We start from the raw sequence: 21,481 nt of genomic DNA, 5'->3' as shown, positions 1-21,481 counted from the left end.
TAAAATAGAAGATAATCCTACTGTGTAGCACAGGGAACTCTGCTCAACACTATGTGGCAGCATGGCTGGAGGGGGAGTTGGGGGGAGAGTGAACACAGGTATATGTATGGTTGAGTCCTTCTGCTGTCTGCCTGAAATTGTCACAACATTGGTAATCAGCTATACTCCAGCATAAAATGAGACGTTTTAAAAAATTAAGATAAAATCAAGTAAATTTCCCAGAACACAGAATAAGGCAAGACGGGATAAAGAAGGGGATATCTAAGAATATTTCTCACTCTAGGAGGTCCATTCTGATTAATAGCTGTACCAGAAAAATAAAACAAAATCAGACAGACTTTCAGGATCAGAAGAGCCCACAAGACAACCAGCACAACAAAAACAAAAATCCACTCATTTTCGAATTTTCAAATATTAGATGATCAAAGATAACAAAATCCTAAAAGCTTCCAGAAGTAAACACAAATAGATCTATATAAGAAAACAGAAGTTAGAATGTAATTACACTTTATCTACAACACATTCTCAGGAATCTACTGAAGAAAGTGTTTTAACAAAAGTAGAGAGTCAAAAAAAAGAGAGAGAGAAAGAAACATGGGTCCAAAGAATCAGGATTCTATTTTTAATCCAAGAGAAAGATGAAAGAAATACTCAGAACTCCTAGAAGACAGATGAAGGGAATTTCTAGAATGATAATAAAAGGAAGTTGCAGTTAAATAGAAGGTCTAGACAGTAAAGAAGCAAGATCAGGGAGACGAGAAAATGGCTCTAGGAGACAGAGTTTCAAAATATAACAAAATTTAAAAAATAATAGTAATAATAAACAACAAATAGATTACCAGTGAGTGTGACTAAGTTTAAAAGGTATATTCGAGAGTTTGTATATGATTTAAAGGAAGTAAAAAAGAAAAAAAAAAAAAACTGGAAACATGAGGCAATTATTAACTGTTAGGAAAACAGAAAATTGCACAAGAAAGAAAATATAATTTTAGGACACCATGTGGTTCAAGTTTGAAGAGCATTTTCATAACCTAATAGTATAAACACTGAAAACTGAGTTAACAAAAAATGGGCATATGACTACATTGGGAGGGAGAGGGAGGCAAGATGGTATATTGGGGGCCAAGGTGGGGGTCATCAGAGAGAATCATGTAGGTTCCTCATCCTCCAGGTCTGAAGTCCATAGATAACATACCAAACTGAAAAATCAGGAAATACTGGTAGAAGCAGGTTATTTGAGGAAATGAAAGTAATCAGCAGAATACACAAGTAAAAGTCAAAAGTATTGATTCTGAGGAGTAGAAAACAGAAATAGAAAGGGTTAGATGGACAAGGGATTCTATTTTTCATATGAAACTTATAGTAATATTTGAGCTGTAAAATTATATATGGCTTCCCTGTGACTCAGCAATAAAGAACCCACCTGCCAATGCAGGAGACATGGGTTCGATCCCTGGGTCAGGAAGATCCCCTGGAAAAAGAAATGGCAACCCACTCCAGTATTCTTGCCTGGAGAACATCATGGACAAAGGAGCCTGGCGGGCTACAGCCCATGGGGTTGCATTGACTAAGCAACAACAAAATTACATATATCTATTATATTGGCATAAAGCACAATTTAAAGCACAGTAGAATATAAATAAAATAATGTGCAATGTCTGGCCCATTAAAAAGACAAAGACACACATATTAGAAGCTTTTAAATGCATATGACTATTACTAGCAACTGTCTCTGAGTGGTGGGGTTACAGAAGTTTTGTTGTTTTCTTCTATTTCTATAAAGATCTGTATTGCTATTTTAACAAAAAAATATACTTTTTTCACAAAATATCTTAAAGTATTTGCTTACCTTAGCTGATTTTTCAAAACGTAAGCCTCCATCCAGCTTAAAAGTAACTGTCATGTTGTACCCAGTCTGGTTTCCATGTCCATGAGGCCACCAAGTTTCTACAATAACACCCTTTTAAAAAATAATATTAAGTTCATCTAAGTAATCTGTGGCATATTTTCAGCAAAATAATACAGTAATTCAGAGCATCACAGCAACTTCTCATAGTCAAGCACAGAGCAATATCAATCTCCCTCCCTGTTTCATGTCAAATTATACCAATCCATAGATAACAATTAAAAAACACAACATGCTGGGAATTTATCATGGATTAATTTATATCAAAAGGGAAGAGAAAGAACAAAAAGAACAAAATAATGTGGGTATTCAGAAAAACAAGTCTTCCCATCCCAGCACTCAGTTCAGTTCAGTCACTCAGTTGTGTCTGACTGCGACCTCATGAACTGCAGCACGCCAGGCCTCCCTGTCCATCACCAACTCCCGGAGTCCACCCAAACCCATGTCCATTGAGTCGGTGATGCCATCCAACCATCTCATCCTCATTCCAACACTCAGTTGACATTTATTCTACATTCTTAACATTTAGAATTGGACTTTGAGGTGAATTCTTCTTTCAAGCCCAGAACTAGAAAAGTGTTTTGAGTTCTTACTTTATCTGAACAGTTACTGAATGCTGATTTGCTCCATCCTTTTCAGCTCACAATTGTCAATTGCAAGAAAAGAAAATGAAAAAGAGAAAGTAAAATCCAGTCCACTTCTACTCATGAAAGATTATAAGTTGAGAATTAGAATTCTGTATTCAGAATAAGCACCAATATTCAAAATAGTTTACCAGTATCAAAAATAATCACAGCATTCAAATATGATACTTAGGGTGTATTTTGGATTTAAGATACTGCAAATACTGCAGAAAAAATAAACTATAACACACCTGACTTCTTGAGAGGAGAGGATGCCAAATTCATCACATAACCTCCATTTTATTATTCATAAAATTGGAAGAAATCATTCCTTAGCTAGCACACACAAAAAATATATAACAGGTTAAAAGTAAAGGAGAAAATGGAAAAGGCACATTTTTCCTTAGTATTCAGTTCCTTTTTTCTAAGCATTTCTTTTGAACAATATTGCTTTCCATCTTGTAGCTGTTCAGAAAGTGCTGGCACTCACCTTGTCGATTTTCACAAAGAGCTTAACAGTCCTTTCCTCATGTCGAAGTTCAATGTTGTTTGTCTGCTGTATGTTTAATTCAGGGATGGCTACAATCGCTTCACCAGAAACCAGCTTTGAACTGACAACATCAAAAGAAGACTCTATTTTAAGAGTCCATGTCTCCATATAGTCATCTAAGATATAAAAAGAAAAAATATATATATTATGTAGAATTCATTGAAAAAAGACCAAAGCAGCTTCTAAACTGTAAGTGCTCCACAAATGCAATCATGATCAAGGGTTCAGTGAAAACTGTTTTAATGTTTAATCTTTCATTCTAAAGAATAACCAAAGTTATATTTTTTGAATATACTTCTACTTAAAACTATTAACAATCGTAAGTCACAAAAACTTTATAAACAGGGCATAAATAGAAAATTATAAGTGAAAAGATAGTATAAATCTTTCAAGATTGATAAACTCTTGCTTTTTCCTTTTTATAAAGTAAAAATACTAGGGTTTTTAAGCCATATAATAAGTTATAAACTTAGTTGTATTAGAATGAATCAGATGTGCAAAAAATAAAGAAGTATTTTAAACGCAGATTATTAATCCAAGAAATAGAACCATCTATATGCCACGTACTTTGCTAAGTGATAGGGCTTAAATAGCAACCAGGGTAAACAAACATGGCCCCTGCATCTATGAGCTAAGAGAATAATGGGATATGGATAAGTACAAAAGTGTGATAATACAAGAACAGGAGAACTAAAAGGTTATTCAGAAAAGTATTCATATTCCCTTTACCACATTTTAATCATTTTTAAACGGAAACACGCACTCCAATCTGATCCAAAGCTATTTATTTTCTAAAATATCTCTAAATCTTGACACTTGCCTCACCTTTAGCTCCTAATCATATTGCCTCCGGCTTCCCCTGTGTGCATACTAAATCACCTCAGTCACGTCTGACTCTGTGCAACCCCATGGACTGTAGCCCACCAGGCTCCTCTGTCCATGGGATTCTCCAGACAAGAATACTGGGGTGGGTGGTCATGCCCTTCTCCAGGGGATCTTCCCAACCCAGGGATTGAACCCACATTGCTTACCTCTCCTGCACTGGGAGGCACGTACTTTACCACTAGTGCCACCTGGGAAGCCCTTCAGTTCAGTTCAGTTCAGTCACTCAGTCGTGTCCGACGCTTTGCGACCCCATGAATCGCAGCAGCCAGGCCTCCCTGTCCATCACCAACTACCGGAGTTTACTCAGACTCATGTCCATCGAGTATGTGATGCCATCCAGCCATCTCATCCTCTATCATCCTCTTCTCCTCCTGCCCCCAATCCCTCCCAGCATCAGAGTCTTTTCCAATGAGTCAGCTCTTCGCATGAGGTGGCCAAAGTACTGAAGTTTCAGCTTTAGCATCACTCCTTCCAAAGAAATCCCAGGGCTGATCTCCTTCAGAATGGACTGGTTGGATCTCCTTGCAGTCCAAGGGACTCTCAAGAGTCTTCTCCAACACCACAGTTCAAAAGCATCAATTCTTCGGTGTTCAGCTTTCTTCACAGTCCAACTCTCACATCCATACATGACCACTGGAAAAACCATAGCCTTGACTAGACGGACCTTAGTCAGCAAAGTAATGTCTCTGCTTTTGAATATGCTATCTAGGTTGGTCATAACTTTTCTTCCAAGGAGTAAGCGTCTTTTCATTTCATGGCTGCAGTCACCATCTGCAGTGATTTTGGAGCCCAAAAAAATAAAGTCTGACACTGTTTCCACTGTTTCCCCATCTATTTCCCATGAAGTGATGGGACTGGATGCCATGATCTTCATTTTCTGAATGTTGAGCTTTAAGCCAACTTTTTCACTCTCCACTTTCACTTTCATCAAGAGGCTTTTTAGTTCCTCTTCACTTTCTGCCAGTAAGGAAGCCCTTACTATCTCTTATTTCAAGAAATAACAACATTTACCAAGAACATACTATGACCTAGGCATTGCATTATGCCCCCAACATGTATTAACTTATTTAAGCATCACACTATTTTTATAAGGTAAATTCCACTACTATCATGTTATAAATGAGAAACCCAATTCAGAGAAGTTAAATAATTTACCCAAAGTCCCACAGCTAGTAAGCAGCACAACTTGGATGTGAACCAAGACAGTCTAAAACTAGAGACTGTACACTTAACCTTTAAATGTGGCCACTCTCACCCAAATAATTTCACCCAAACCATATCTTAGTGGTGTTCAGGATTTTTAAAGTGGGGAGAGGGTTTTATTATATAGAAGGACATGATGGCAAGCTATGCCAGACATCAGATATGCCCTCTGGCTGAGTCTTTGACCAAAGCAGCACATATCTGCAAAGCTGCTGAAGTGTGCTGCCAGACCACCTAGCCTTCTTTCTGATGTGTTTCATTTCTCCAGACCACAGGCTGCCAAACTACAGTCTGTGGGCCAGACCTGGACTACCTCCTGTTTCTACAGATAAAGTTCCATTGGAACACAGCTGCTATGGGTTGAATTATATCATTTCTCCCACCCAAACTCCCTGTGTTGAAGCTCTAACCCTTAATGTGATTCTATCTGGAGACAGGGTCTTTCAGGAGGTAACTACGTTAAATGAGTTCATAAGGGTGGAGGTCCTATTCTGATAGGAAGGTAGCCTTACAAGAGGAGAAGAAGAGCAGTTTCTCTCCCTCCCTCCCTCCCTCTCTCTTTCCCTGCCTGCCCCGCTTCATGTCTCTCACCCCCTTCCCTTCTGCTGTCTCCCTCCCCCTCCATGTCCTTCCCTCTGTGTCTCCCTCCCCGCCTCCATGGCTGTCTGTCTCCCACTCTCTCCATCTCCCTCCCCCTCCTCGGCTCTCCCTCCCCGTCTCTCTCCCCCTCCATCTCCCTCTCCCCCCCCTGTCTCTCCCTCAATCTCCCCCCTTCCCTCTCCTCCACCACCTCATGAGAACATAACTAGGAAGTTTACCATCGACAAGCCAGGGAGCAGGCTGTCACCACAAACCAAATTGGCCAGCACCTTCATCTTTGACTTTCCAGCTTCCAGAAGCATGAGAAATCAATTTCTGTGGCCAAAGCTGCCCAGTCTTCAGTATTTTGTTCCAGCAGCCCAGACAGCACCCATGCTCACTGCTCACAAACTGCTCTCAGTTGCCTTCGTGCCACAAAGGCAGAGTTGAGTAAAAGCAATAAAGGCCACATGAACCTAAACACTAAAATATTCACTATCTGACCCTTTACAGAAAAGCTTGCTGCTCTCTATCCTAAAATATATCCCCCCAAATGCCATTCTAATCTTTCTGTAACATGTGTAATGACAAAAACTCCCGCCTCCCTTTTTTCAGGCCTTGACTAGTAGTGAAGCATAAGCTGGAATCAAGATTGCCTGGAGAAATATCAATAACCTCAGATACGCAGATGACACCACCCTTATGGCAGAAAGCAAAGAGGAACCAAAGGGTCTCTTGATGAAAGTGAAAGAGGAGAGTGAAAAAGCTGGCTTAAAATTCAACATTCAAAAAACTAAGATCATGGCACCCAGTCCCATCACTTCATGGCAAATAGATGGGGAAACAATGGAAACAGTGAGAGACTTTACTTTTCTGGCCTCCAAAATCACTGCAGATGGTGACTGCAGTGATGAAATTAAAAGATTGCTTGCTCCTTGGAAGAAAAGCTATGACCAATGTATACAGCATATTAAAAAGCAGAGACATTACTTCGCCAACAAATGTCCACTGAGTCAAAGCTATGGTTTTTCCAGTGGTCATGTATGGATGTGAGAGTTGGACTATAAAGAAGGCTGAACACTTAAGAACTGATGCTTTTGAACTGTGGTGTTAGAGAAGACTCGAGAGTCCCTTGGACTGCAAGGAGATCCAACCAGTCTATCCTAAAGGAGATCACTCCTGAATTTTCACTGGAAGGAATGATGCTGAAGCTGAAACTCCAATACTTTGGCCACTTCATGCAAAGAGCTGACTCACTGGAAAAGACCCTGATGCTGGGTAGTACTGGGGGCAGGAGAAGGGCACAACAGAGGATGAGATGGTTGGATGGTATCACCAACTCAATGGACGTGAGTTGAGTAAGCTCTGAGAGTTGGCGATGGACAGGGAAGCCTGGCGTGCTGCAGTCCATGGAGTCGCAAAGAGTCAGACACGACTGAGCAACTGAACTGACCGACTGACCTGTGGAGTCATTCTCTACACTGATCTCAACTCCACTTTTCCTTCCACCTACAGGTTTCAGTTCTGCCCTCTAGGCCCCTCCTACCAATCAATAACCACTAAGGTCAAGCAGGCTCTTCAGCTGTTTTCTATCATTTCTTCAACAGAGAATCTGCTGCTTGTAACTGCTTCCAGCTGTAACAGTAACTCCCAAAGGTTACTGGCAAAATTGCCCAGTGTCTACTGCTTCTAACACAGAAAGTTCTAAAATAAACCAACACACCTCTGGAGCTCATCCCATTATTTTCCTTGAGTGCCACGAAATGAAAAAACTAAGGCTGAGAAATTAAAAACCCAACATGAAGACTTACAAGCCTATCATCATTACCAAACCCTACATCAACACATTTTGCTTTCTCATCTTCCAAACGGAGTACCACCCATCCCACCAGAAGTCATGGAAAATTGCAGTAGTTTAGGTTCACAGAGCACACTTAAACAATAATTTTCTGTTATTACCCGGTCTCTTCTTTTCACTGGCTAATTTTATAATGTATAATCTTACATCTAGTTAAGGAATGCTCCCTCTTATAAATCAAGACCCATTTCTAGAACACAGCTTTCTGGCATATCTCTTGTAACTAACAAATTATCCTTCCCTATAGAATACCTATCACCCCCAGCTCTCCTGAATTTGAATGCAAGATCATTTCAAAACTGGACAAAGTACTAGATGGAATAAAGAAGAAAGTTTAGTACATGACTCAAAATCCCCTCCCAGGTCTCCTTCTCAGTTACATCAAGTTTTGCATCCTTCCTCACCCTGACTAATCAACCCTGGGCCCAAACAGGACAGGAACTCATCATCCGAACAGGGTGGAGAACAAGCCAGCATGCCCGCTCTCTACAACCAAGGCCTTCCCTGGCCTGCAGCCTCAGCAGTGTCCTAGCGGATGTTCCGTTCCCCACACAAGACGCTGCAGTTTACAGTTTGCTCCACACAAACTCAATGAGGCAGGTGACCCAGGACATGGCAGAGAACACGGTTCTGGCCAGTGAATCATTCTCAGGTTCTTCAAAGGCTGATTCAGTGTGAGGTTTCTAAAAACAACGAACCAACCAAATCAGCATGAGTCTGACTTGAACGGCAATTTGCAGAAAGGGTAACCAGCCACACAGCCCAGATTAATGTGTGCTGCCGCTGCATACGAGCAATCTTCAGGACACCTCCAGTGCGTGCAGTTGTGGCCGATACGCTAGCCTTTGAAGCTGTTTATGGGATTTCCTTGATGGTCCAATGGTTAAGAATCCAACTTGCAATGCAGAGAATGTGGGTTCAATCCCTGGTTAGGGAAATAAAATCTCACATGCCACAGAGCAACTAAGCCGGTGGGCTGCAACTACTGAACCTTTGCGCTCCAGAGCCCACGTGCCACAACTTGAGAGTCCACAACAAAGACCCCCCATGTCGCAACTAAGACCCGCTGCAGCCGAGTAAATATAGCTATATATATATACTTAAAAGTCTAAAATGTGCCAGCTCCTTTTACACTCCCACGAAGTACACTTTTTTGTCAAGATGTGGTCAGGGAAAAAAAGCTTCATTGGGTTGTCTAAGAGAAAAAAAAAGAAAACAAGTCATGGAAGGAGAAAAATAGGAAGATGGCTGAATTACCTTAATTCAAACAGACAGAGGAGTCTAGTGAGTGACAGTCCATGGGTCGCAAAGAGTCAGACATGACTCAGCAACTGAGCACACACACAAGTGCGTCTATAAGGACCAGAAAGACACTCTCAGAACTACACCTGAAGCCTTGCTTCAACTGATTGTAATTAAGTATCATCTTCATTTAATCATGTATCTAGCTTCAAAAAACCTGAGTTCTTCCACACATAAGCTCTCACTGGGTTATAATGAGTGCTGTAATTTACAAACATGGGGAAAGAACCTGTGAAATGTTAGAGGCAGAGGAAACATGGTGATCTACTAGTCACTTTGCAGATGTGGTATCTGAGGCCTTGACTGCAGAATTAGCTCAAAGTTCCTGAGCCAGTGGACAGGATGAGGGCCCAGGTTTCCTGACCCCAGTGCTCTCCATCTTGCATGCCTCTCCCACAGAGGTGCCTATCAAAGAGAAGCACCCTAGCACGCACACACAGAAAGGAACTGAAAATGAGGAAGAACAAAAGCAAATGTGCTTTTTGCCCTTCAGAGTCCTAAGTCCTAATAGTAAATATGTGACATGGGAAAAAAAGCACTTCAAGGGTGTACAATAGAATGTTCAGTTCAGTTCAGTTCAGTTGCTCAGTCATGTCCGACTCTTTGTGACCCCATGAATCGCAGCATGCCAGGCCTCCCTGTCCATCACCATCTCCTGGAGTTCACTCAGACTCACGTCCATCGAGTCGGTGATGCCATCCAGCCATCTCATCCTCTGTCATCCCCTTCTCCTCCTGCCCCCAATCCCTCCCAGCATCAGAGTCTTTTCCAATGAGTCAACTCTTCGCATGAGGTGGCCAAAGTACTGGAGTTTCAGCTTTAGCATCATTCCTTCCAAAGAAATCCCAGGACTGATCTCCTTCAGAATGGACTGGTTGGATCTCCTTGCAGTCCAAGGGACTCTCAAGAGTCTTCTCCAACACCACAGTTCAAAAGCATCAATAGAATGTTAGCCTCTTAATATGAGAGTCTTTGTAAAAAAAAAAGGAAAGAAGAGGAAAAACACTGAAATCTACAAACATAAAGATTGTGTCTGACCCTCCGCCAAGTGCATAATTACATGGTGCCCAGATCCTGTATTTGTCAGAATACCATCTTTGTAATCTAAACTACGTGACAAAGGCAGGACACTAGTTATGTGGGCATTTCTGCCAAACAGTGGAAATATACTTCTTGAATAATTACTGTCTGTGAATCTTGACAGGCACTATAAATTATACACCAAACACAAAGAGCAAAAAATGTTGGATCTACCCAAAGAAACAAAATATACGCAAAAGGGCTGGGTTAAGAATACAGGATGGCATCTGGGAGGGTTAAGAACCAGTAGGGACATGGAAGCACACTCAGGTTAGCATGGGGTGGATCTGCAAACGTTGGTAGATTGCTTATGTAAAATGAAAAAGATGCTTAATCTCTCTGAGGAGGAAGCTCTTCAAAGATGGCTGCATTCGTTAGCCCTGCTGAGCTCCTCCCAGCTTCTCTCCACCTGCGAGCTGAATCTTGCATCTTTCATAGGTGATGCAGAGCTGCAGTGAACAGGTAGTCTTGTACGCCTGAAGGAACACCAGTGACAACAAGCCTCAGAATGTTTAAATTCAGACATAGGATATTTTCCCGTCCTTCGGCCGGAGTTACAGGACAGACTTCAGTAGCTGCTTTTCAAAGAGCTATACAGCTTGTATTCCCCCAAAAGCAGGCTTACGTAGTTACAACAGTTGTTTTCCCCTTCTTTGCCAAGCAGCAAGATCTTCTTGCCTACTCAGCAGGACAAAATCCTCAAAGATGATATCAAGACAAAACAGGCACAAAGCAACATCGTCTCCCACCCCAACACCAAACAAGGATAAACTGGGAAGTTCTGGAGAAGAAAACAAATTGACTTACACAACAATAATCAGAGGAGGTTATTCAAACAACCTACCTAGCCATAAATATATTTTCAAGGCTGAATACTGTCATTTTATGGGTAATGAAAAGTGATTCAAAATGAATGCAAGAAAACGCATGCTTGCATTTGAAAACGTATGCTTTAAACAAGGCTCTAAGCAAGCCTGACAGGTTTCTCAGCTTGCTCAGTGGTAAAGAATTCACCTGCCAGTGCATGAGATGTGGGTTTGATCCCTGGGTCAAGAAGATCCACTGGAAAAGGAAATGGCAACCCATGCCAGTACTATTGCCTGAGAAATCCCATGGATGGGGAGCTTGTCAGGCCACATGGCCCATGGGGTGGCAAAGAGTGGGACACAACTTATCTACTAAACAACAACAGAGCAAGATGGATGAATTTTGCTACATTGTAATATTATATGCTCTGTAGAAAGCTGTAAGCCAAGGGCAGCAGTGACCTTCAATACAGGCCTCTGTTAGGCAGGCTAGAGCCTAGCTAGGAGCTGGGCCCACTCCTCCAATGCAAAGGCTAGGTCTTCAAGAATGAGGAGATGGGGTGCGTTAGGCTGAGGCAACAAGTAAATGTGGATAGGGTCGGGAAGACAGTGTCTCTGAGGAATGGAAGTGCCCAAGCACAGGTCAAAGACCCACAGCTCACCTCAGCTCCAGAGGAAGATTTACATGTGGAAAAAAACATCTCTGCACTATTTTTTTCTAACTGTGGTAACAAAAGAGTAAACAATGAAGTGTTTCATGAGAACATTATATATTTGGACTTAAAATGTCTACATAACCTTATGGAAAGTTCATAAAAGCAAACAACCATCCCTCCCTAATAAATTTTAGGGCCTAATATGAACAATTTACATCAGGTTACAAATATGAGATGATCAATATTTGAATATATGTCTCTATCTCTCTCACACACACATATATGTATTCAAATAACTATTTTCTACTAAAGTTTTAAAGAAAATCATATCAATACATCAGTATCTCTTCTAACCTAGATAAATAAGAGCGTAAGAGACAATGAGAGCAACTCTTGTTTCCCTTTGACCTCAGTGTTTTTTTAAATACAAATTTGTTTTTATTACCTTAAACATTAAGAATACTTGAAAATCATTTAGGAAGCCGAGGGAAATCAAACAAATGACCAAAGGATATTGAAAAGCGCACTATGATAAAAAATTAAGAATGTAGAAAAAGACAAATATATATATGTGTGTGTATATATATATATACATAAAGAAAATTAATTAACAAAAATTTCAAGTTAATTTTTAAAGTCTAATAGCTTTTTTCTGTCATACTTTATACAATTAAATTGGAGAACTATGGTTGCTCATTTTATCTTTAAGGGTAAGCACACTAATTTTAAATAAAGAAATAAATTGAATATTCGGAAAAGCAAAAAGTTATTTTCATCTAGCTGCAACAGGCAGAAAGCAGAAAGTGCCACAAAATCAAAGTAGTTTAGCCTTTCATAATAAATTGACTGAAATTACTAGATGTTAGATTAGTTTATTTGCTTTCTTCCCTTATTATAGAGACAATCAATATAAGCTCAATATATACATTTATAAGAATTAAATACAACTATATCAGAGATTAGCCACTGCTTGCATTAGTTTTGATTAATTTCATTTCACACTCCAATTTTAAAAACGAATACGGTATTTGATTTTAAATAAAAATGATGTGTATCTACTTTAGATTCTGAATTACTCCTGTTAAAAAATTTTGGTAACTTTCACAATCCTGCTTCAAAGTGTGTAAAAAATAAATGCAAAAAGTATCCAAAATATATTAGTTTATTCTCTATTATTTTTCAACTTTTAAATTTCTGTTGATTTCAGTGATGATTGCTATCTTCCAAATACAAACTGAAAAAAAAAATTCTGGAAAAACTCCTAATGGAAGTTTCTCTCCTAATGCTTTGTAAGTTTATGCTTCCATTTTCTCTATTACATCAAGCAACGAAATTGAAATCTATTAAAATTATCAAAAACATAAGAATTGCTGCTTAATATGCATAGGACACATCTTCTGAACAGGAAACATATTTTTCTCTTTGTTAAGTACAAAATATATTGTAGTCATAAAACATCAAAAATGTACTTGAGATGGATAATTAATTACAGTGAGTCTAAATTAAATTTTAAGCATCACTTAAATTGATTTAATTCAAATAAAATTCATCCTAGTCACTAATGGCTTAAAAACTGAACCTTAATGACTCACAGTCAGAAAGAAATATTTAGGTTCATATTCAAGCTTTTAAATTAAACTAGAGCAGTGCTATTCAAATTTTTTCAGATATCAGAATACCAGAACTCAGAGCACTTTTTCTAACCACCCAAACGCTGATTAAACTTTAAAACTATTGAATAAATAACTTTTGGGAAAATCAGGCCCCCTCTTACAGTAGGTTTTATTATATACACCTTAGAAAAATTATGGATGGGGGTTGGGGAGAGTGAACCATTATGTATTTGATTTTATAGCAAGGCTCAGTTTGGGTTGAGTCTCTGAAGAATAGTTTGAGAAACACTAAACTAGAAAGCTCTAAATAGCCACATTTATATGTGCAATTTACATCAGGGCCTCTAATGCCTTTTTAACATTTAAAAATGCCAGCAGCACCTAATCGCCTCCTCAGTTATCAACCATCTCTGATGTGCTTTCATCTTCAGCCTTCAGAAAACACAGATTTGGCTCCATGTGGAGCAATCTAGGGTCAATGGGCCCTAAGACACCAGAATTCTTGATGTCGCATCACATCCTTGCATATAAACGACGTCTAGTTAGGCCTGCAGTGAACTGGACTGAGCATCATGAGCTACCATTTAAAATCCCATTTGCCTCCACCTTCACCCTGACTTCTCTAACTTCTCAAATCTTCTGATCTCTGATTTTCCAAACTACTGGGGTTGTCATTCTGAAGACTGCAACACAATCTAATTTGGTTTGATAATTGTTTATCTCTCCCCTCCACACCACAACCAACTTGCAGTGTCAGTAAACACATTATATTTCTTTTCTAAGCCAAACATACAAAGTGCTGAGCAAAGAGCTCAACAAATATTTGACCAGCACTCAACCAATTTGTTGACATCTGTGAGATTTCTGAGGTTTTTCTCAATGCTCTTTTCAAAAGAAAAAGCAGTATTCTTTACCTTACCAGAGTTTCTTTAATGCCTTGTTTGCCTTCCAGTTTACTTTCAACTCTTAACAAGGCTGGTATATCATGGCCTTCAGAGGAGAAAATGTGCAGTGATAGAAAGTCAGCCCAGTGATTTAAGCAAACCAAGAACTCAGCACCATGGAGTTCTGGAAGTGACTACAGGGGCAGCAAAAAGGAGTGCAAGCCAGCAGACCCACTCTTTTAAGAAAGAATACGTAGCTAGGGAAAACAGAGTTCCTTCCTTCCTTCTTTCCTTCCCTCCTCACCTCGCTCTCTCCTCCTTCCTTTCTTTCTTCCTCTCTCTCTTTTTTTATTTTTCAGAATATATGAAAAGGTAGCTACCCACCTACTTACTTGCTTTATATATTGGGTTGGCCAAAAAGTTCGTTTGGGTTTTTCCATGGAAAATAAATTTTCATGACAGATCAGTTTGTACATATTTTTCACTTTTCTAAACTTAATGTGCCATGAAATTTTTTTAAAAGTAAGTCTCTGAGAAGTACACTTGTCCCTCATTAACCACAGATTGGTTCCAGGACCTGCTGGAGGACCAGGACCAAAATCTACTGATGCTCAAAGGCAGCCCTCCGTATCTGGAGTTCTGAATCATGGATTCAACAGACCTTAGATCATGCAGGCCTGTAGTACTCATTAAAACAAACTCATTAAAACATATAAGTGGACCTGCACAGTTCAAACCCATGTTGTTCAAAGGTCAACTGTATATTTGTATATTCAAATTATAAAGCCAATGTTTATAACACAGAGGAGGCTCAGAAAAGACAAACAAAAAATCACAGCTCTTAGCTTACCATAGATGGGGGTAAACATGAAGTAGTTCAGATGACAAACATTATAAGCTTCAATTCTCACATCTTTCCATATGCCCTGGGTAGGAAAAGAAGGTCCCCAGTCCCAACCAAAGGAGCACTGCATCTAATTTCAAGGGAAAAAAGGAAGACAGACTCAAATTACCATGAGACTTAAACATTATGAAAAACCTTTTCTTTTAAAATGGTACGTATGTGTATATTGGTTTGCCAGGGCTGCCATAACAAAATACCACAAACTGGGTGACTTAAACAACAGAAGTTAAGTTTTGCACAGTTCTAGGGGCAAGGAAATACAAGATCAAGGTGCTGGCAGGTTTGGTTTCCTGGGCTTACAGATGGCCACCTTCTCACAGTGCCCTTAACAGCCTCTTCTGTGAACACACACATACACCCTTAATGTTGTCCACATTTCCTCTTCTGATAAGGACATCAATGATACTGTGTGAGTTGCTCAGTCGTGTCCGACTCTTTGCGACCCCATGGACTATAGCCCACCAGGCTTCTCTGTGCATGGCATTCTCCAGGCAAGAATACTGGAGTGGATTGCTATTCCCTTCTCCAGAGGAACTTCCCAACCCAGGAATCGAACCCTGGTCTCCTGCATGGCAGGCAGATTCTTTACTGTTTGAGCTACAGGGAATGATACTGGATTAGGACTAATCCTAATAGTCTCATTTAACTTAATCACCTCTTTAAAGTTCTCACCTCCAAACAGGGAGACATTTTGATCTTATCGAGGGTCAGCACTTCAATATATAAATTTGGTGGATGGGGGCACAGAATTCAGTCCACAATAGTGTGTGTGTGTCCCATTCACGGCATCTAAAATGACCCACAATGCACCGCTCCTGGTATTCACAGCCTAGTGTAACCCCCTTCCCTTGAGTATGACATGACCTAATGAATCACTTTTAACCAGCAGAATACAGCAGCGATGAGAGCACGTCCAAAAGTAGGTTATAGAAGACTGTACTTTCTCTCTTAGGCGCTCACTCAACTCTCTCTTGGCCAAGAGAGAAGTTGGCTGCCATGCTGTGAGGCAATTCTGGAAGAGGCCCACATGAAGGAGCCTGGAGGCCCATCTCAGGCCCACCAATAAGCACATGGTGGAGCTTAGGCAGGCCTCACCCAGGCTTAAAGTGACTGCAGCCCTGGTCCAGAGTTTGTCAGTAACCTCATGAGTGACCTTGAACCAGAAGAACCCAGCTAAGACACACCTGCATTCCTGACAGAAACTGTGATAACAAGTGTTGTTTTAAGCTGATAAATTTTGGAATAATTGTTACACAGCCATCGATAACTTAATACAATAACTAATCTATCAACCTAGGCAACATAGTTAAATTTGGTAAAAAAGTTCCAAGACTATAAAATCAAATTATGTACATTTATCCTTCAAAAGTATATTACACTGAAGCAACACAATAGATACTCTTTAAATTTCTTCAAAATATCTCTGAACCTACTACTATTCAGTTGAGTTCAGTTCAGTTCAGTCGCTCACTTATGTCCGACTCTTTGCAACCCCATGAACCGCAGCACACCAGGCCTCCCTGTCCATCACCAACTCCCAGAGTTCACCCAGACTCATGTCTATCGAGTCGGTGATGCCATCCAGCCATCTCATCCTCTGTCGTTCCCTTTCCTCCTGCCCCCAATCCCTCCCAGCATCAGAGTCTTTTCCAATGAGTCAACTCTTCACATGAGCTGGCCAAAGTACTGGAGTTTCAACTTTAGCATCAGTCCTTCCAAAGAAATACCAGGACTGATCTCCTTCAGAATGGACTGGTTGGATCTCCTTGCAGTCCAAGGGACTCTCAAGAATCTTCTCCAACACCACAGTTCAAAAGCATCAATTTTTTGGTGCTCAGCTTTCTTCATAGTCCCACTTTCACATCCATACATGACCACTGGAAAAACCATAGCCTTGACTAGACGGACCTTTGTTGGCAAAGTAATGTCTCTGCTTTTGAATATGCTGTCTAGGTTGGTCATAACTTTCCTTCTAACTATAAAAAATGAGGAAACATACTGAAAGATAAAAATACACATAAGCAGACTTAAGAAACTCTGGATAGACTTGCAAATCCCTATTTCCTCCAGGATGAATTCAGAAGTCCTAGGTTCTGAACTTACATCCCAGAAATAATAAGTTCAGAATTTAGACACCTATTGCAATTACCCTTCAATTAAAAATAAATAAATTTTTGAAAGTAGAAAAAAACAAAGTAGCAAGGAAAAAAAAAAAAAGCCCTCAACATTCAAAAACTAAAATCATGGCATCCAGTCTCATTACTTCATTAAAAAAAGAAAGAAAGAAAAAAAAAAGACTTTAGACACTGACACAGGTAACCAGAGCAGAATTTTTCTAACTTCCACTTCATAAGAGAAAAGAAAAAAATTTCCAAAACACAGTCAAAATGTGTGAGGCTGAGGTAAGCTTTTAAAAGAGAACAAGCACCACAGGAAATACTGAGATCTTCCTGAAGGGAGCACCTGCAGAACAGAGCCTAAGGACCTGGCCACACTGTTCTCATTTAAGCATTTGATATTATTTCCTAAGTTCTGTACTTATCTAAAACAGAGATAATTTACTTTCCATTACAGAGAAAAACAAAGAACTAAAACCACTTCACAGCATCTGTATCCGCATAAAATCAGGACTTAAAGATCTCATGTTCAGAATGAAGACCACCTTGGGGATAGTTACTGGAAGGTTTTTAAGTTCAGATATGTAATTATTTTATTAGGGATAGAGAGAAGGAGGAGGGCAAAAATATTTAACATCTTATAAGCCAGACTATTTTCCCCAGCAAGGGTTACAAATCACTCTAATTCATATAATCTCTGCAAATAAAAGTTTTCACTTATTCAAAAATATTTGTGCAGTGCTCTCTATGTTTTGGCCTGGGAGTATATTAACATACCAGACAGAAACAGTCCTTCTGCTTATAGCACTCACAGTATATAGCAAGAGATTCAGGCATTGAACAAATAGTCACAAAGGAAAATAAAGGAAACAAATTGAACAGTCATAAAGAAAATAGCCAGGGAACATATAATGATGTCAAGATAAGTTCCCCTGAATAATAGCCACTTAAATAGAGACTTGAAAGGTGAGTACCACTTGTCCAGTGTGTTTAGGGGAGGGGGAGTGAAGGCATGCTTTCAGAAGGAACAGCATGTATGAAGTCCTCAAGATGCTGGAGAACATGGTGCATTCCAGGAAATGAAAACAGTGGGAAGAGACAAGCAGAAGACTAGAACAGTGGGCACGTGGGCCAAACTTAGCTAAGAACTTTGGGCTTTAGCCTAAATGCAATGATAAACTGTTGAAGAGTTTCAAGGCGGGCGGGTGGGGGTGCCGCGATGATTTTTATCTAAAAGGAACACTCTGGCTGTTCCTTGGGCAAATTAATTGGAGTGAGGCAAATGAGGTCACTGGGTACAAGTTGTGCAACCAGAGCAATACCTTGATGCAAGAAATGGTAACAGATGGAACCCAAGTGTGGGAGTAGAGATGAAGCATGAGCAGATTCAGTAACTACTAAAAAGGTAACATCTGCATCATCAAAAAGACTTCTGAATCTCTTTTTAAAAAGAGACAGGGAGGTATCAAAAATAACTCTGAGGTTTCTGGCTTGAGCAACTGCTACAAATGGTACTCCGTTCAATGAGACAGAGAGCCCTGGAAGCAGGGTTCAGATCCCAAGTGCAGTGTTGGACACAATGAGCTTTAGGCTCCTATGGTATGTATATACAATGGAATATTAGTCAGCCTTAAAAAAGGAAGGAAATTCCGGCACATGCTACAATATAGATGAACCTTGCAGACATTATATTGATATCTGAGTATGATATGACCCAATGAATCACTTAACTCACAGAATAGAGCAGTGATGAGAGCACGTCCAAAATTAGGTTATAAAAGATTGTTTAAGTGAACTAAGTCAGTCACAAATACACAAATATCATATGATTCTACCGGTATGAAGTACCTAGAGGATTAAAACTCCTAGAATCTGAAAGATGGTGGTTGCCAGGGGCTGAGAGTTGGGGGAAAGTGGGGAGTTGTTTTTTTAATGAGTACAGAGTTTGCTTTGCAAGATGAAGCAGTTCTGTAGACTGATTTCACACAGTGTGAATATATTTAATATTACTGAATGTACACCTAAAAGAATTAAGATGGTAAATATTGTATTATGTGTATTTGACCACAATTAAACTTTTTAAAAATAAAAATAAAATTAAAAACTAAGTGTGACATAATATACTAATTCATCCCTGTATTAGTCATCTAGATTGAGAACAGACTCAAAGGAAATTAATCACCTGTGGCTTTGTTATCTTTTGTTAGATGTTATGAGAACCTGGCAGGAAAATATCACACATCAACAATGCATGAACAGTTGCAGAAGGCTAGTAACAACTACTGCTCATAAATATGAACCTACAGTCTGATGTAAAGCTTGATAAACTTAAGTGCTTTTACAAATAATTGAAAAGGGGGAATTCCCTGGCAGTCCAGTAGTTAGGATTCTGGCCTTCCACTGCAAGGGGCATGGGTTTGATCCCTGGTCAGGACACAAAGATCCTGCAAGCCTCATGGTATAGCCAAATTAAAAATTGTAAAGGTGCATTATCAGTCACCTATTTTTCTTCTTTTTCCAATGTTATCTAAGTTCTTAGGTACTCCTCAAGAAGGGAACCTAGAAAGAAAATTTCTCCTCAAACATGCATATAACTTTTGGTTCTTATTTCTAATTTTCACTATAAATCCCACTAAGGGGCAGGAGAAAGATGCCCATCTTCTGAAATACAATTGGAGTCTTCAAACAAGCATTTCATATACCATCATCCATCCCATCCTTAAGGCTAAAGCCCCTCCACTGTGAGACCTTTACCTTGCGAATAAAGTTGACATGGCATTCACCATCCTGCACAGGTGGAGGGCAGTTGGGGGGCACCCAGTAGGCAGTGTGACGTTCACTCCTCTGGTTCGCATATATCACTGGTGACTGGAAACGCACCTCAATGATGTTCATTGCTTTGACCATATGTGTAATATCAAAGCTCTAAATTAAACAGAAAGAACAAATATGAAAGCATCCTCATGTATAAAATTTTAGACATAGGCAGAATGTATGAAAGATGCATAAAATTGAAATCTTTAGGTCTAGCCTTTTTGCTGAAGAAATAACTTCTCCGAGATAGTATAACTTCAGTTCAGTTCAGTTGCTCAGTCATGTCTGACTCTTTGTGACCCCATGGACCGCAGCACACCAGGCTTCACTGTCTATCACCGACTCCTGGAGCTTACTCAAACTCATGTCCATCAAGTCGATGATGCCATCCAACCATCTCATCCTCTGTCATCCCCTTCTCCTCCTGCTTATGTTTCCCAGCATCAGGGTCTTTTCCAATGAGTCAACTCTTTGCATGAAGTGGCCAAAGTATTGGAGTTTCAGCTTTAGCATCAGTCCTTCCAATGAATACCCAGGACTGATCTCCTTTAGAATGGACTGGTTGGATATCCTTGCAGTCCAAGGGACTTTCAAGAGTCTTCTCCAACACCACAGTTCAAAGGCATCAATTCTTCGGTGCTCAGCTTTCTTCACAGTCCAACTCTCACATCCATACATGACCACTGGAAAAACCATAGCCTTGACTAGATGGACCTTTGTTGGCAAAGTAATGTCTCTGCTTTTTAATATGCTATCTACATTGGTCATAGCATTTCTTCCAAGGAGCAAGCATCTTTTAATTTCATGGCTGCAGTCACCATCCGCAGTGATTTTCGAGCCCAAGAAAATAAAGTCTGACACGTTTCTACTGTTTCCCCATCTATTTGCCATGAAGTGATGGGACCGGATGCCATCATCTTCATTTTCTGAATGGTGAGCTTTAAGCCAACTTTTCCACTCTTCTCTTTCACTTTCATCAAGAGGCTCTTTAGTTCCTCTCCACTTTCTGCCATTAGGGTGGTGTCATCTGTATACCTGAGGTTACTGATTTTTCTCCCAGCAATCTTAATTCCACCTTGTGTTTCATCCAGCCTGGCATTTCTCATGATGTACTCTTCATATAAGCTAAATCAGCAAGGTGACAATATACAGCCTTGACGTACTCCTTTTCCTATTTGGAACCAGTCTGCAGTTCCATGTCCAGTTCTAACTGTTGCTTCTTGACCTGCATACAGATTTCTCAGGAGGCAGGTCAGGTGGTCTGGTATTCCCATCTCTTGAAGAATTTTCCACAGTTTGTTGTGATCCACACAGTCAAAGGCTTTGATGTAGTCAATAAACCAGAAGTAGATGTTTCTCTGGAACTCTCTTGCTTTTTCTATGATCCAGTGGATGTCGGCAGTTTGACTTGCTTTTTCTATGATCCAGCAGATGTCAGCAGTTTGACTGGATGTCGGCTGGTCCCTCTGCCTTTTCTAAATCCAGCTTGTATAATTAGTTGCCCACTTTTAGTTATAACTGATCACATTCTCCTACCCAAACGTAGATTTCTAGGTTTTCTCCTGCTATTTTTACTGAGAGATGATGGTCCTAGGCCAACAGTGCAAACAGAGACTATGTTTAGTCCTGGAAAGTCTGCTCTTGCTATTTACATATGGCTTTGAATTGCCAAGTATTTCCTAGATACTTCATACTGACCTG

At 39.9% G+C, this 21,481-nt stretch overlaps 1 protein-coding gene across 1 annotated transcript in view; it reads right to left on the bottom strand.

The window, feature by feature from the left end:
• MANBA (mannosidase beta) overlaps window positions 1-21,481 on the bottom strand; it is a 119,901-nt gene that overhangs the window by 83,929 nt on the left and 14,491 nt on the right. The window contains exons 4-7 of the mRNA XM_040237757.1: window positions 19,721-19,891; window positions 14,796-14,919; window positions 3,020-3,195; window positions 1,850-1,960 (exon numbers count right to left, since the gene is read on the bottom strand). Of these exons, the coding sequence (XP_040093691.1) occupies window positions 1,850-1,960; window positions 3,020-3,195; window positions 14,796-14,919; window positions 19,721-19,891 (582 nt within the window). The remainder of the gene's footprint in view (window positions 1-1,849; window positions 1,961-3,019; window positions 3,196-14,795; window positions 14,920-19,720; window positions 19,892-21,481) is intronic.

This window comes from Oryx dammah, unplaced genomic scaffold (assembly GCF_014754425.2).
Source record: "Oryx dammah isolate SB20612 unplaced genomic scaffold, SCBI_Odam_1.1 HiC_scaffold_3, whole genome shotgun sequence".
Taxonomy (NCBI): Eukaryota; Metazoa; Chordata; class Mammalia; order Artiodactyla; family Bovidae; genus Oryx; species Oryx dammah.
This window is presented reverse-complemented; position numbering and strand designations above follow the sequence as displayed.